At 34.5% G+C, this 17,716-nt stretch overlaps 1 protein-coding gene across 3 annotated transcripts in view; it reads left to right on the top strand.

The window, feature by feature from the left end:
* Positions 1–17,229, top strand: part of LOC110381140 (homeotic protein female sterile) — a 33,684-nt gene extending 16,455 nt beyond the window's left edge. The window contains exons 3-11 of one of the 3 annotated variants that reach the window (XM_049847452.2): positions 10,044–10,128; positions 10,995–11,108; positions 12,100–12,239; positions 13,008–13,265; positions 13,969–14,286; positions 14,506–14,602; positions 15,690–15,808; positions 16,657–16,728; positions 17,042–17,214. In XM_049847452.2, the coding sequence (XP_049703409.2) occupies positions 10,044–10,128; positions 10,995–11,108; positions 12,100–12,239; positions 13,008–13,265; positions 13,969–14,286; positions 14,506–14,602; positions 15,690–15,808; positions 16,657–16,728; positions 17,042–17,164 (1,326 nt within the window). In that variant the 3' untranslated portion in view covers positions 17,165–17,214. Of the gene's footprint in view, positions 1–10,043; positions 10,129–10,994; positions 11,109–12,099; positions 12,240–13,007; positions 13,413–13,968; positions 14,287–14,505; positions 15,356–15,689; positions 15,809–16,656; positions 16,729–17,041 lie in introns of those variants that run through there. The other 2 variants (XM_049847451.2, XM_021341349.3) reach the window with 2 other exon arrangements.
* The last annotated feature ends 487 nt before the right edge of the window (positions 17,230–17,716 follow it).

Genomic DNA, 17,716 nt, shown 5'->3' on the forward strand with positions numbered 1-17,716 from the left:
TATTACCGTTGCTTAGTAATCTTATCATCTGCTTCTCAATTTATAATTAATGTGGATATCAGTTATTTTCTCCTAAGAAAATTAAGTTGTTCAAACATCAACAAAATATATTCAAGCGAACGAAGTTCTGTTCAAGTTTTAATTGGTTGTTGTGTTATTTGACCTTTACATAAAGAGAAAATGGAAACTCTAATAAATTTGTCAGTCCCGAAAATATCTTCAGTAGGTACCTCCATAATGTCCAGACGGTGATCAAATCGACAGAAAATCAATTGAATGACCTTATTAATAAGTAATTGGAACATCCAGCTTTTGTTGTCCCTACAAAGGTTTGTCAAAATTGACTTCGAAAGCCAAATGATTCAATGACCAAAATCTGAATAATTCATTTCAGTGTAACTCAAAGGAATCAAAATATACGAAACAACGTCGAATTGAGTTACGAATAAAATTACTGAATCAAAGTAACGGATTGGTTATTTTGGACAAATAATTTACTTGCTACATTCTATATTTTTTGCATAAATAGAGTTACTCAATCAATATGGTCATTTATTGGCTGGTGTTAAAACCTGAAAGTAGAAATTAGTGTCTTATAGTAATGGAAAAGTTATACTACAATTTCTTAAGATTTACTGAATAATTATTCAAAGAATTCATAACCGCAACAGTGAATAATATCCGTTGCAGTCGCAGTCCATTCATTTTCTTCATTTGACTAATGACTTGCGCGCTGTGATGAAAAACCACAGATATAAACAACTCGTTAAGTAAATATATATTTGAACTGGGACTTTTCTAATTGTGTTTTAATTGCATCCAGTGAATCTAATATATGTACAATTCAACACTTGGGTTTTTGTAGAATGTATTTTAATCATCGGCCTTTTTAAGGATCCATAGCAGGGCACAGGTTTCTTCTCATACATAGAAGGAATGAGCCATTTCAGAATTTTTAGGTCCATGTTTTATCTCTCACCTTTATTTCGACAGTCTTGTCCAAGATGCTCATAAAAAGTACATATAACTTAGAAAAGTTATTTCGGTTATTTCCTGACCAGGAAGAACCCCGCTGTACTTGAAAGGCAGCTACTATATGACCACTAGGCTACCACGACATCGTCATTTATATCTTATTTAAAAAGTACGGATGTAAAATATGATACAGAAGGTGCAAGACGTAAATAGGTTACTATTCTCAATTAGCAAACATCAAACAATGTATATTATACACATACACTCGTAATATCTGTGTTCGTCGTAACGCCAGCGATATAATAATTACGTTGTGTAATTGCCGTAACTGCGGGCCATGGAAACATCCACTCTTGAACAATAGGTGACACAATAACGCAACGAAAATACTAAAAAAAAAATATATCTTTAGCAACCAAACAAATAAGGATAATTCTAAATTGCATGTGAAATATGTTGAGTCTCTAATTTTGTAACAAAGATTGACCTCTCTAGCGACATAGGTCATTGTTTTGTAAAAACACGGTACAAAAAATTGTTTTGTCAGAATTTATTTTCGTACTAGCTGTTGCCCGCAACTTCGTCTGCGTGGGCAATATAGAATCGTCAAAATACTACTTATCCCGTAGGTGCATTCTTTCACGTGACAGTATAATTAGGATTAGCACTTAGCAGTCGCATAGATTCATTGATCAAGGTTGTATTGTGGATGTGACCATTTATCTAAACAAAAGAAGTAAAGTTTGTGACGTTGTGAATATCGCTGGATCTAGTCAGCCAATTTGGAACATTATTACGTATGGTGCGTAAGTAATTTTCACAGGAAACAGTTATAATCTATGTCTATATGCTTTGAGTCTGACAAAGCTGTCATTTGTACATTTTCTGCAGCTGCTGCGACTAATCAGAAGCCAGAAAGTCTGTCAGTTTTACCATGGATATCGTCTTGTGTAGTGAGACTGGATTGAAGATAGATAGGTAGATAGGTAGTCGCTCCAAGCAAAATATTGGTACTCAAAAAGATTCGGTGACTGGAAGGCAACACCAACATAGTTGGGAAATAGCTGGATGGATGATAAAATGAGTCATCATCCTCAGCAGGCGCATAGGGTAGGATAGTTTCACTACTGGGGAGAAACACTTGTATGACGGGGATTTTCTGTGCACTTACTCACTATGGTAAGGCTGACCCCACATTAGGCGTGCGCGATCCTCGGGCGTGTGAGTAGCGCGGACGTCGCGAGCACGCTGCATGAACGTCGCGTTTTGCTGCCCTGCGGCATGTGTGAAGAGTGCAAGCGACGCGCTCGCGGCGAGCACGCGGCGCTCGAGTTGCGTTCTTACCCCTTCGCCCGCTATCCCCGCCGCCCGCTAAACGCCTTAGCAGTTAAACGTCAAGGAGAGCGGCTCGTGCGCGCCGCGAGCGCGCTGTAGGTAAATGCCGCAGGGCAGCAAAACGCGACGCGACGCACGCGCGGCGCCCGCGCTACTCACACGCCCGAGGATCACGCACGCCTAATGTGGGGGAGGCCTAAGCCGGGACTCTTCCGAAATGTTTGCATTAGTTCACGAATAGGCAAAATGTACGTATCTGTGAGAGTCCACTTCATGTGTTCGTACTTGAAACCTGCAGTTTTGCCAAGATTTTCAAAATGTACGCTTGCAATTTGTCATTTCTTGGTGGATCCAGCAAATCGAAAGAAACATAAGTGTTGTATACTGTGCGTCACTACCGCACACCGGGAAAATTTCGGTCTTGCGGAGGACGTTTATATACCATATTTTGTGTCACACAGGACGACAGTAAGTAATTATCCACCGAAACACTTTCAAAGATCTGATGAACGAACAAATCAGACCTGACTTGGTCACCTGGGGCCAATCAGAGCTCTATGAAGCGATCATACGCTTTGACTCCTACTGTTATTGTGGTTTGTGAAAATGTATTCACCTCATTCAACGATGAATGTTATTCTGATGGTACTATTAAGAACACTTGCTTAGCGCAGAAGCTGACGTTGGCAGGTCGACTGTTGGCGGTCTTACTGAGACTGTTCGTAATCGTGACCAGTGTATTTGCGATCAGAAGTTGAAAGTAAGCATGTCTCTGGTATGCGACGCGCAATTTGTACGTTTACAGACGGATAAAGCATTTTACGTGTGTATGGTATTAAATCGAGAAAGCTCCCATTTCTTATCTGCACTTTGTATCTAGGCTTGTTCTTAAAGCTACAGAATCCTACATTACCGACCTACCTCACGCTTAGCAGCGCTTGCGAGAGACAGATCCTCCTTTCTTCCAGGATTAAGTTTACATATTTTGCATCAGAAAAAATAAATATGGTATACTTAATACTACTCACTCAAAGTAATTTGTTTTAAGGCCACCACATTAGTGGAAGATAAGCTAAACTATGTTTATGAGAAAATCCTGATATGAACTCCATCTGTAACTTTAAATGATAATTAATTGTTATACTAAAGTCATCATTTTTGACATAATGTTCAAAAAATAATTTAGATGGCACCGTTTTAACTATTAATTTTCCTTTCATCAAGGTAATAATTATAATTGGATTTTGATGTGGCACGGCAAACTGACAAACACTATTGAAATGTCTATCGAAACATTACACTACGTGTTAAAATATGGTGAATTACGGAAAACACACAACTCCATCTGTTGAAATAATAATCCTCTATAAAGAATGTATGGTAATTTATTGTCATTTACCACCTCGCTCCTTCGACAAATTTTATGTATTTTATTTAACACAGATTACCACAGATGGAGCTACTTTAACCTTGGCTAAACAAAATTTTCATTTTTTTTTTCTTCCGAAGTTACTTATGAAGGTGTGATTTTCTGTGTAAAGGTTAATAATAGGCCGATCAACTAATATAAGTACAACATTCAAATGTACAGTTTCGACAAACAGATTGCGTGTCGTAATATTTTACATCTTGAATTCACAAAATTAATCCTATCTTTTGATAGAGTGAATCGATTTCGATGAAACAAAAACTAAGTAATACCCCAAGTTACGTAGAATTTTTGTATATAAGCATTGTCTGCATTGAATTCGTAGATTTTACGTGAATCCCGAACAAACAAACAGATAAACAGACAAACAGACAAAAATGTCAAAAATGATGGAAATGGGTTCTGTTAGTTATCCTTTAACATGTTGGCTATTTTTTTTGTCAATTTCTTCAATGTACAAAAATTACTTTTCTACAGATTTATTATATGTATAGATTAAAAATACTCAAAAGTCTGGTTCGCCTCAGTGCATATCAATCTGACGTCTGTCTACATTGAGACAAAAACGGGTATTAACAAGTGCGATGCCCGCGATGCAATCACAATACACAAAAATATCCGATAGCTGCAAATAGTGATGCATTGAATATGGAAAGGGTTACGATTGGTTGGCAAAACTGGCCTTTTGTTATCATGGACTGTTTTTCATATATCTATCACAGATGTACCTATCGTTATCTGCCTAGCCTTTTCTCAACTAGGTAGAAATGTTGATTAAGTTTTTTTGTCGTAATCTAATGTTCCTAGTGTATGTCTTAGTAGTGTAGGCCGATTCACATAGTTACTTGACCTACGGCAAGAAATCGTTATGAAACTGTTTACAATAGAAAGTTATTTAAAATGACTGAGTTCATAACAGACTGACTTTTACTGCAAGATTGTTATTTATTTATTTATATAGGTAACATGTAAGACTTACATCTAAAATAATTAGGAATAACACAAGTTTAGTTAACAGGGAGCCAATGACTTTATCTTCAGTTATAGTCGCAACTATTTCAATATGCATTGAAGTTTTTTCCACTTTAAAATTACAATATGAATAATTCATCTATTCTCGATAACATGAAAGTCAATCATATTGTATTAATTCCACATCACCAGTGATCCTTAAAACCATTTGAATACGAGGACTTTGACCATGTTACGGGTCAATGTTCAGAATATTTACATTTTACGAACATGCAAATGTAAATCAGTTCATAAACAATAATCAGAATCAGACACGGTCATTCTAATGTCATGTTAACGAGTTACGAGATAGATGTTCGGGATTTACCCATAGGTACTAAGCGCGCGCGCACACTGTAAGACTAAACAGTCGACCGACTTGTAGGCTCGGTGGTAGGAGGGATTCTTTTTTTGAAAATTGTGAATTCAATCAAAGTTTTCAGTCGGTCTGATACCGGACAAATACCCGATCGTGGATAAGTGTGTACTTCCATTTATTTTCATTCTAATTTATGAGCCCAAAACAACTATCGGCCGACTAAAAGTTTGTAGTGTGAGCGCGCTGTAAGCGACCAACGCGTACCTAGAGTAGGTATGCTACCGGTACCAATTATCTAGTGTATTCATTGTATCAAAGCTTGCACACTAGCGGATTTTTGTCCTGCGTAATTATCAAAACCGAGATGAGACGTGCTCGATATAAATCCGCTAGTGTGAAAACGCTTACAACTGTTCTATGACAAAACGTATGACAGTTTCTTTTTTTTTTCCTGGTCAAATGAATTTTAAAACTATATTACCAGTCCTATTGCTTATATTTGTAAACAAACACTTTGTACGTATACGTAGCCGAAATAACTAATGAGGTTGGTACAGCGGATATCATTGCACACCAAAACAGCGAATAATAATCATGGCTTGTGTAATTTCCTATTGTGTTCAAATAACTGGGAGCCTTGAACAGTTTTACGGCACACTTGACGGTACGGTTTTATGACTTTAAATAAGGAAAATAAAGTGAAAGGAGAAGAATTATAATGTCTTTTTACGTAAAAAAAGCAAAATACCTACTTATCTAATAGTCCGCGTAACAATATTCCTGTGATAAACTAATGATACATCCAGAGATTTTTAACTGTAAAAAAATTAAAAATTTAGTTGGAAAAATAAGGTATATCGATACAGGGCAATAGAAGAGCAGCGTAATAATATTGTCTAAAAAAGTAAACTGTAACTAATTACGGGAAAAATCGGTTCATCCAGGAAATAACGATCTATGCTGAAGAACTCATTGAATACGTATACATCATAGTTATAAACTAGTAGGGTAATTACTGAGGAATTAGGTACCTCTCCATGTACCTAGCTGATTTTACGGGATCAAACAAGTGAATGGCTTGGATCGTTCTTTAGAACTGCAGTGCTGTTTTCTTTGCTATGTATTTCTATCTCACGTTAATACTACACTCGTTTTATGAAGTACAAAGAAATAAAACAACCACCAATATTATGCAGACATCAAGGTTTATATATTATACTTATCCAAACTTCAGGCTTACTTTGTATGCTGCCATAGTGTAACATAAAGAAAGATAGGTACTTTTAACGTATAAAGATAAAATTCGATATATTGCTCCTCGCAATGCCTAACATGAAATGTGTTTTATCTGGTCGCTTTTTTATCTAAAATTATCAAAAAACTTGAATATTTTACTTTATATCTGAAAGAAGCATCTACTTTTAAATTAAGTCTAAGTTGTTTAACATGTTATCCACAATTAAGGTAAGTAAGTAGGTAAGTTACTGCCTCAAGTCTTGGCGCAAATAAGTAAAAAAATATTGTTGAAACTTTATAAAAATACTGAGAAAATCTGGAAATCTCAAATAAAAAGTAAATGTATTTCTACGGAAATAACATATTTATTAAATCAATTTACAAATGTCATTTCTTAGAAAACCATTGCGTGATTCGATAATTCTAACTTTAAACGCAATTGGAAAACAACTACAATTTGCTAGCTAATTACTCGTTTAAAATCAATTATAAATATGAGAAAAGAACGAATAGTTAAACAAGGTTTAGAAGAAAAATCTGCTGAAAGACCGGAATAACACTCATTAAATAACGTAGGTACTTAATTATCAACAATTAGGCTCGTTAACTGTATGCATAATGTATAATAATTATAATTACCCTTATTTTAATTGATAAATAATGTAAATGAACCGTTTTTAGCGAGACACCTTATCCGGTCGCCACTCGGGTGGCAATTTAGACATACGATTTTATGAACAAAAATAGTTTTTTGAGATTATACACACCTACTCTCTCGCCAAGCTTAAGTACCAAATATTATTTTATTGCAGACAGTGGTATTAACATTAACACATTTAATGCATTTTATCTCATGTTATTAGGGCTCGTACCTACATTAAGAAGTAGGAAAGATAATGCGTTAAAAGCATCCTTTAGTTAAAATGTTAAGCATTATAATTAAATGAAAAATATAGATAGGTATTATCAATTTTATAATATTACCTTGCTTGATCACTAACAGACGGTATTTTTACCTCATCCTTGCGCAAGTTTTTATAGACTCAAACAAAAGCCATTGTCTGTCTGACGTAACTTCGGGTATCTTCTAATATAGTCGTCTATACTTATACATTAAAGAAGAACATGTGTTTGTTTGTACCTTAAAGGCTACCTCAAAACCTACTGAGCTGATTTAAAAAAATCACATTCACAGTTTAAAGTCATTGTTGGGGTAGCTAGACGATTCCCGAGTAACATAGGCTTTATAATGTCGGGATAATAATAATAATGTCGACACCTTTTCACACACGGTCGGTTAGCCCCATGGTAAGTTATCAATTAACTTGTGTTATGGGTGCTTACATAACTGATAAACTACATATAGCTACACATACATATTTATTAAAACATATTGTAACACCCAGACCACGGCTAACAAGCATGCTCATCACACAAATGTCGACCGAGCCGGGAATCGAACCCGAGACCTTAGGTTCGGCAGTCCGGCATGGTGAACATTGCGCCATTAAATATTCTATCCGGGTACGGGAAGAAGATTTTCCCGAACGCGGGTGAATCCGCAGGCAATCAGCTAGTTAGCAATCAAGATATTAGTGCCAATAAAATAACTTATGATGCAGTACACAGCTTTAAATTCAATAACAGGTGTTAGTCGTGTGACTCAATACATGGGTATTTACCAACTATTAAGTATAAATAATGTATGAAATTTTAATGCTTCCTAATGGTAATTTTATGGAATATAACTCCGGTTATGTAGGTATTGTAAAATGTACGTCAAAGATGTTGAAGCAAAAATATACCAACAATAGTTTAAATGTGAATTACGTTAGATTGTTTTTCCTAATAATTTAAATAGTAATAGCACATTTGGTTAGAATTGAGTCTGACTAAGTATCTGATACTTTAAAGGCATTTGATACTATTTAAAAACAGTTCAAAATTCTTACATTTATATCGAAAAATTATCACTTCTCGGTTTAAAGGAAAGTAATTTTATAAAATGATTTTTAAAGAAAACCAGGGCTACGTACATTGTTTCTGAGTATGAAGGTCTTGGATACCAGGACTGTATAGACTTGAAGCAGATTCCTCAATTTCTTAGAAATCTCGAACTCTCTAAGATTAATTACATTCGCACGTGTATCTTTATTTATACAAAGAAAATGGGATCAATACGTAAATATTTTGATGTTATAATATAATAAAACTAATCTCTTTAACATCATGAATAACAATTAGCTTGAACAGACACGTTAATGGCAGATATTTAAACAGAATTAGACTCAAGAGAGTATTAAATCCAAGATTTTATTAGAGGTTGTACAGTAAATTCTGCTTTAAGGATCCACTTAGTAATTTATTGAGTTTATCGCAAAAATATGAGTTCGCCAACATAGGCTTATACAACGTCCACAATTTAGACCTTCTTAAGGATCTATCAGACAGAGAGCGATCACTCGGTCGAGCGTTCTGCGTTCGCGTTCTGCGTTTGAGCTCTACTAATACTACTTTTATTTGCCCGACGCGGTCAGAACGCCTCCTGTGTAAGTATATCTGTGTAACGGAATATGACACAAAGAACGCAAAACTGACCGCTTGAACGCTTGACCGCGTGACCGCTCCCTGTCTGATAGATCCCTTAGACACGTTTATGTAGGTACCTACTTAGTAAGTTCATCTTGGATACGTTTATTTCGTAATATAGTTATCTACTAAGTAAGTTAAGTACTAGGAAAATAGTTTTGGATAGCTTGATTGAACAAGGAAGGTTTATTTCTTAGAGTGTACTTAGAATTAACATGATTTTCCTGTCGGAACTTTCCAAATAGGACATAATCGGTCTTCCGGTATTTTGGAATTTCTGTGAATCAGTTAAGCGTTCATTAGCTAACTTGATATTTATGAGTTGTTGGAAACGAGCAGAATTACAAAATGTTAAAGAAATGTTTAAACGAAATTAATTAATTTAATGTGCCTTTCTAAAAAAAAACACAGAGGTACTCATCATGATAAAATGGTCACCTATCTCTTTGGATACCAAGCTTGACGATGTTTCTCAGCCACAAGCCATATATTTAGCTTATCATAATCACATTGACATATCAGTATAATTATCCTTAGGCCATAAGTTTACAAGGAGCTAAGTATGACGTAAGTTTGAGCCAAGCGAAGGCACTATACCAACCGAAGAGTTTGAGGAATACGAGTTACACAAAGTTACATAGAGATTATCTACACTCGTCTCTTTTAACTATGTCCAAATAATACTAGTGAAAGTATATGATAACCTGATTATAACTAAACTAAAAAAATATCCTTTTTCGTCAATAGGACTATCTGTAACAGAAAAAAAGTAGGTCAGTTTCTAAGATTAATGTGTGGGTCAAGTACACACACGAACTATAAGGTAGTTAAATCATCATGTATCGTCATTACGCTAACTTATAAATAACAACAAATTAATGTACCATTAGACATTGCTAATGAGCATAGTACTTAACGTCATAGTTTTATCAATTCCCCCGACAGCAACCGACCTTACCGCAACAACCACAAAATTATACCCCATACAAAACCGCGAAAGCAATCATTTTATCAAAATTACCCAAAGTAAAATAAATTAACTCATAAACTTAATAAATTAGTAGTCCATAAAGTAGTTATGAAGCTATTTGTATAATGCTGAATATAATTGTCATGAATTTGTATTAATTTTAATGTTTCTCTTTACAGGCTCCGCAGTTTATTACCTTCAGTGAAGGGAAATTGGGGGTCAACTTTGGTGGGTACCACGCTGGCGTGGGACTTGGAGGGTTAGGTATGTTTTCTATGTTAATTATTCATGATTAAATAGTGGTAGATAACAGCGCAGCGTGCCAGCATCAAACCAAACCGCTAAGCTATTGTTTGATTAAATTAAGAAACTAAAAGTTGGTTTCCACACTACCTATATTTAAATAAAATCGTGTAAATTACAGTTGGACTCAATATTCGTTATTATTTTGTGGGTCCTACTTTATAAACGTTAAAAATATGATTTTATTTAAGCCTTACGCCCTGTTCCCTTCTAAAAATATAGACACAAATATTTTTCAAATTAAATGTAATGTATTATTTGCCGTAGTTGGATATAAATAAGAATTGCCCAAATAGATATTTACGTAGGACTTTTTGACCTTTGACAATACATATGTACTCTGTCATTATTTTTGTCAGTTCTAAGTAATCTTTCGGTTTTCTTTTCACGAATGGTGTTTACTTATCAGGTAAATAACGTATTATATTTAAGTGATAAATAAAATAAAACTATTTTTATATTGTTTCATAGTTAAGCTGGATAACTGCAGATTCATAAAATGATAATCACGATTCAATATAAAAGTAAACAGAGTTATTTAAATGCTTTGATCAAGATTTAGTACGAAGACACACCTACGACCTTTCATAACGTGGTTATAGATTGATAGACATTTCTTATGATAACCGTTGATAATAATTAAACTACAGTAGTAACTTTGAAACTCTTGTTTAATTTATGTAAGATTCGGTGCCTAGGTATATTTAATTAACAAACACACAAATTTATCCTTTTATAATATTAATATGATAGAAGAACGAAATAGAATAAGAACAATTGTGAATATGTGGTTAGTGTTTTTTGTTCATGCAATATGTTTGTTATAGCTGGAGGTAACGGTCGTACGGGAGGCGGTTTATATGCTGAAGCTGGTACTCCCAATGGACCGGCAGCCAGGGCTGGACTGGGCGGAGCCGTCGACGGCAACAGTGGTACCTTTGGTAAGAAAACAAAAGACCTGTGTTCCCATGATGACGAAAAATTAGACAAGGATAATTGTAAAGCTGTGTATGTTAATAAAACACAGGAGAATGTTTGAAAACGTTGATATACAATACTAAATTCTATCTGCTATTAAAATTTTCATCTAGACTTTAGTTAAGCTTAAGTCGAATAACAAATCGTATGTTTGGATACATAATGAAACTGCCAAGTTGATAAAGATCTTAATCGTCTTAGTTTCAGTGTGAATATTCTGAATAAGATATTTCAGATTAGAATTGAATAGCTTGTATAAGAAGGTACTTTATCACGCTAGACTTAAACAATGATCGCAGTAACGTAGTAACTATTAATTGAGCGTCAACTTCACCTCGACCTTTTACGTCAGATAGCAATTACTGAGGTACAGTAGGCTGCACATCAGTGATAACTGTCATGCACCTTAACTCGATACTAATAAGTAGGATCTTCCTATAAAACTGTTACCACTGACCTGAAGTTGACTGTACCTACAGTTGATGAATTCTATGAAAAACTCGTTGTCTCAATTGCATATGCCACGTATGCTCAACTAATATCACATTATAATGAATATTCAATTGCATGAATAAATGAACAAATCAAACCATTCATTTATTAATTAGTAATTTATTTGAATAATAATTTTCTCGATTACTATTCAAAATTGTTTTTCTGAGCGTGCTAATGTCAAAATAGAAATGGTTTTGGAATAACAAAAGGCCTAATTTTGTTGTGAATGAACAGTGAAATTAAAATTGATTATTGTTTGTACATTGTTAATCTAGAATTAGATATAATTAAATAATATTGATAGTTAATAGTTGAAAATTAACACATAATTAATGTAATATACCTATAGAGTGGCAGCTTAGTTTTTTAGCCGATTATCGGTATTTTGTTTAGCAAAAGTAAAGCATATTGTCAATCCAATAAGGTCACTTTTGTAATGCAATATTTTCTGTAATCCAGGTGGACTGTTTGCCGGAGCCACTGCTGGTGGAAACGTGAATGCTGCTGCAGGTCTTGGAGGAGCAGTCACCGGTGGAAAATCAGTTGGAGGAGGTTTCTCCACTGCAAATGCTGGAGGCCATGGTTCATCCTCCGTGCTGGTAGGTGATAAGGCAGAAAAAGCCAGAAGGAAAGAAGAAAGACGTAGACTGAAAGAATTGAAAAAGCAACTTAAAGAACAAACGAGATATTGAGTGGTGGCGGATGATTTAGTTTTACGTGTGACTTACCCTCTATTATGAACGTTCCATAATAAGTAACAATTCCCTATTTAAAATTCAAATATAAACACAAATAATAAACAGAAAAGACACGATTTAAAAATATTATTATGGAGCGTTCCTCGACATCAACTCAATGTGAGAATGAGGGCTTAATTCGTAACAAAATTATTATATATTTGTAATTAATCATTTAATTCAGAAATAAACATCTAACAAACAATGTGCTATCTTTAAAATTAACGACAAAGAAATCTTCCTCTCAGATTAAGACTATCATCTTGTACCTATTCTTCTGTCTTCTACTCAGTTAAAACATTGCAAAATGTGTCCTAGTTGAAATGATGTGTGGTTACTTACTGGATTAAGGTAAAAGTACCAAGTTTTTCCGTGCATGCACTCACAATGCACTGTACCCATTTTTGCATTTCGAGCCTCGTTTGAAATCCCGTTTTTCACTTCTACTTGTTACGCTGCAAAGCTGCAAATTTTGCATGGTGCTTGTATGAGATGGAATGTGCCCATGCCAAGATCAACACTTTTGTATGAAAAGTAGATCATTTGAAAATTGCAAAAGTCATTTTGCATGGCAAGAATAATAAAATAAGTGATAGAACAGAAATCATTAAAATGATTATCTAATTCCAGGGTGGCGAAACTGACGTGTCAGGAGCATCAGGATTTTCAGTCTCTGCCCACAAATCTGTAGGAGTACCATTAACAGTGGTTAAAGAAACTGAAGTTTCAGTTGTCCCTGTGGAAGAAGTTAAAACAGTACACAAGAAAGTTTATGGAGAAGCGAAATTCGAATCGGCTAATGAAATCACACCAGTCGCAAATGCTGGCGTTGAAGCAACAGCTCATGTAAATGTTAACACTGACGTGAAGCCAGTAATTGTCAAAGAAGTGAGTAAATGGAAAAGTCCGCACTATCGCACGCATAAAATTCCTCAAGTTTATTTTCCAGATATTATGAGTTCGTTGTTTAGGATCCCTCAGAGAAGTTATGTTCAACCGATGTGGTTGCGTCCACAAAGTTATTATGATCATCAGGTTCGTTAAAATCAACTAGTAATTTGGTACGTGCACCCAGAGGCTTGAAGACAGCCGAAGAAATCTTCGCACTTTGTCCGTAACTACACAAATGCTGATCTGCATCAATGCTATTCTAGAAGCGATAATATCGCTCCCAGCAGAAAACTTTGAATACACAATAATTAATTGCTAACCTATAAATGTTCTTTCGTCTAGGAGCTTGTGATAACAATAATAATGATAAATAGGCCACAATGTACAACAATAAATAACCCTAAAATCTACTTCTTTCACTACGCACATTTCAAGTTTCTTATCGTAGATTGACTTTGGAGAAAAAAACCTGTCAACAAGAGAAGCATCTCTAAACCTTTCTGATCAAAGACGTTCAGCCGTTTCTTAGCCCAGACATTATCGACGGCAGTTCAAATACTGACGCTATAAAATCTTCTACAAATAACCTTTTACACCTCAACAACTATATAGCATACTATTCTTCTTTATGTTCTAACTTCAACTGTTCTCTCACTCAACCAACAATCCAAAATTAAAACCATTCTCTGTTCAAATAAAGGTACACGTTGAACCCACACCAACAGAAGTGATCACAATTCGCAAACACAAGCCTCACAGACACCACCTTCACAAAACAGTCTTCATCGGTGGTTACGCTGGTGCTGGTGGTGAAGTAGCTGCCCCAGAAACCAAAGTTAAGGAAACAGTGGTATACAAGACTGTTCAGCCTATACAAAAGAGGATAGATATTGAAGCACATGGTGATGCTGGAGCGTCCGTTCATGGAGAACATGGACACGGTCAAGATGTTTCGTATAGAAAGGAGGTTGTTGTTAGCGCTCAAAAGCCAAGCACTTTCTTCCAGGATATTTTCAATGTAAGTGGAACCAATTTGACTTGATATATATTGGTCTGTATTAGTATGCTAGCAGGCTGCAGTAGTTCTGTCATCACTTGTTGGTCTAAGTTTTATCATTCGTCTTTAAATTTTCGCCCCATACATCTAGCAACCTTTTCACACTGAGTTTATATACCTACCTCGTTATGCTAATCAATGGTTATTTTTATACAAATGTGTAATATTAAATTTTTGCAGATCCCAATTTCAACTTTGAAGGCAGTCAGCGGATTTCTGACTAACACAGCAGAAAACACCGGTGTGACAGTACACAAGTCAGCTTCAGTCCAAGCAGGTGGTCACGCTGATGTATCCGGGGGTGCCGGCTTTTACGGCCATTCCGGTTATTCCAGCTATTATTAAAAATACCAATATTTTTAGTACTTTAGCAGATAAGTTTTGTACAACAACCAGTGAGGGACTGAAGAAAATTGTGGTGTAGACTTTTTTTTGGAAAATAAGACGTAAATTATACTTGGACAAGTTTTATTTAATACTGAAATCTATAACATAAGCCGTAAAAAAATCTATAAAGGGAGAGTTCTAGGAAAAATGTTTTCAGTATCTGATACACTGCATAAAACTACTGCAATCAAAATTTATTTACCTTTTTAGTATGAAACGCTTATTTAGAGTCATGAAAATGTTTTATGTCGCACAAATTGTGATAAGCATTCTGCAGGGAACGCTACACTATAATCTTGGCCTCTCCTCTGCCCCTGTAATCTTCATCATATTTTTATCTTCCAGCTTTTATTACATTTTTATTTTTTACGAGAACCCCTTTTGCACCAAACACCTCCGTAGGACTTATTAAAAGAACAGATAAATTTGCACAAATAACTACAGCATTAACTCGTAAAATTGTTGGGTTTGTTTATATTATTCTAATTTAAATTGCGTAAAACTGGGAATTTATTTAGACATCCATGGCAACAATTGCTATTTGTGATACTTTAGCTGTTTCACTACAATTTCCTTGTTTTGTTAAGATACTCGTTTTAGTAAATAATTGAGCACTGTTTAGTTAGTGTAGAATTGAATTTTATTACTAAACTTTCTATCTACTGAATCATGAAGCCCATTTTATTCAGCTACTGACTCATTGCCAAAGAGCAACGATTAAAAGGATATATTGCGACATTAATTTGAAATAAAAAGGATCTCTTTTTAAGATATACATCTTCTGTCTATAAATTACAGTAGGAACCACTTCGAAACCCATATAACATCAGTCCTTCCTATTGTCTTAGTTTCTATTTACCTTACATCATCGCATGGTACAATAACACATTTATGTTTCTTGTTTTTTTAGGTAATTAGTAAGTCTTTTTCATCGTGTTTAATATGTAATTACTCATCAAATTCTACATTTCCTACAGACTCTGACTCTGACTCCATATCTTCGAAGCATGCCCCATCTTCATCATCATCTGCATCCGAGGCACACATATCGGTACAGACACCGAGTGCCTCTAAACTTATAGATGGCATTTTCTCTGTAAGTGCACGATCATTCATTGGTATCCAATTCATTATTATTTTGTGTTTTCGTATATTTTTGCATGGATTTTGTATATAGATTGTTCAAAAGGGTTGAAACTTTTTTGATTAAAGAAAAATGCATGCTGAACAAAAATATGCTACAAAATGGAAATAAATCTTGCTTGACGCCTTTTAAATTAAGAAGTAATTTTAAATTAATGCATGTGAAGGGTTTGATATTAGCGCTAAGATTTTAAAAGACTAACGAATTGTTATGTTGTAACAACGTGAAATGGGACATTAAAGAATTATAAACCATAATGCTTAATGTACACACACATTATCTGCTTTATTCGCACATTACCGCATGAAGAGATTTAACATTTTGTAAATGCATGTTTTTTTTTTCTTTTTATGATTTCACGTTATAGTTTTAATTTCAATACCTTGTAGTAAGAAGATACCTTTTTGCTGTAAAAAAAAGCTTTTATCTCGTTACGATTCACAGTTGCGTACTATTTCATGAAATGACTTATTGGTGATGGCTTAAAATTTTATTCGGTTTTCTGAATAAAATTTTGGGGTGAATTGTAAATTTTGTGAAAGTCAATCGTATATAAATGGGTAACACCATTAGCTTGATATTATAATTTTTATTTAATTAAGTAGTTAGTAACTAATAAGAGGAGTACCTAGGATATGGTTTGGTCCAATTGTAGGTAAATAGTATAGGTACATGGCGTGTTTTTGGTGGTTGAGAAAATAATAGGAGTCTGGTGAGTACAGCTTTGTAAAACGCACAGTTTTAGTTGGTTTTAATGTTTAGTCTATTTATTTTATTATTAATATTAATTTATTTTATAGATACCAATTAATACTCTGTCGGCTGTAAACAAATTTTTGGAAAACAATGTAGCGGGACGGAAGAGAGTACAGGTGTGTATTTTTTTTTCTTATCAAATAATAGAAAGCTTTGATATTTTATTTTTCAAAATATGTCTGTCTAAAACATCTTAGAGTTCACATTAAAAATACCTACAGTTTCTGTAATTAACTGTAATTAAAATGTTGTCTTTAATTTAAATGCAGTAAATGCTCCTATTTCCGTATATCGGGATTATGTCTAACTTTTTTCCTACCAAGTTTCACATAAAAGAATATCGGGAGACAACTTTCCCGCTCAAGAACATTCATTTATCAAAAACTAAAAAGGCAAAGCTTATTCCAGTTATATTACTACATTTTTCAGGTTTCAGAAGGTCCTGGAGAACCAACAAGGGTCAGGTTAGGCCCCTATGCCAGAAGGCGGGCCCATAAGCAAGTTGTTATAGTCCAGGAGCCTGCCGAGCAAAACCCTCAAGAATCCAACTAGAGCTATTTATTCTAGACTTAGTAGGTACCTGAAGCTACTAGATTATATTTCACTTTCTGAAGAAGAAAGATAACTTTGTACAAAACTGCATCACAAATATAATATACATGTGTAAATATTTTAATTTAATATATTAAACAAACGTTTAAAATAACACTGCTGTTTATTTTTTGCCTTTTAATACAAGAAAAGTGTAAGATGATCAGAGATTAGAAAAACTCTAAAAAAGTAAAACACAAATTCAAATTATATTCTCAGTCCCTTATTTCATTATAGTCGGTTCTTACTTACGAGAATATCAAAAAAATATATACCTACCTGGCCTATTTCTAACAATGATACAAGAATATAAATTGAATAGGACTTGACAAACATACTCAACCTCGAGTATCCATCCATTTGGAGAAAGGTGCATCTGAACATTCGAAACCAAATAATGTCTGGGTTCCGGACTAGTTCACGGGATTACTGGCTACTACATATGGTTGAAGTGTAGATAGATATGTAAAAAGTAACTTCCTCTATGTATTTACGTGATAAATATATAGAGGA

The sequence above is a fragment of the Helicoverpa armigera genome, chromosome 7 (genome assembly GCF_030705265.1).
Source record: "Helicoverpa armigera isolate CAAS_96S chromosome 7, ASM3070526v1, whole genome shotgun sequence".
In the NCBI taxonomy this organism is placed as follows: Eukaryota; Metazoa; Arthropoda; class Insecta; order Lepidoptera; family Noctuidae; genus Helicoverpa; species Helicoverpa armigera.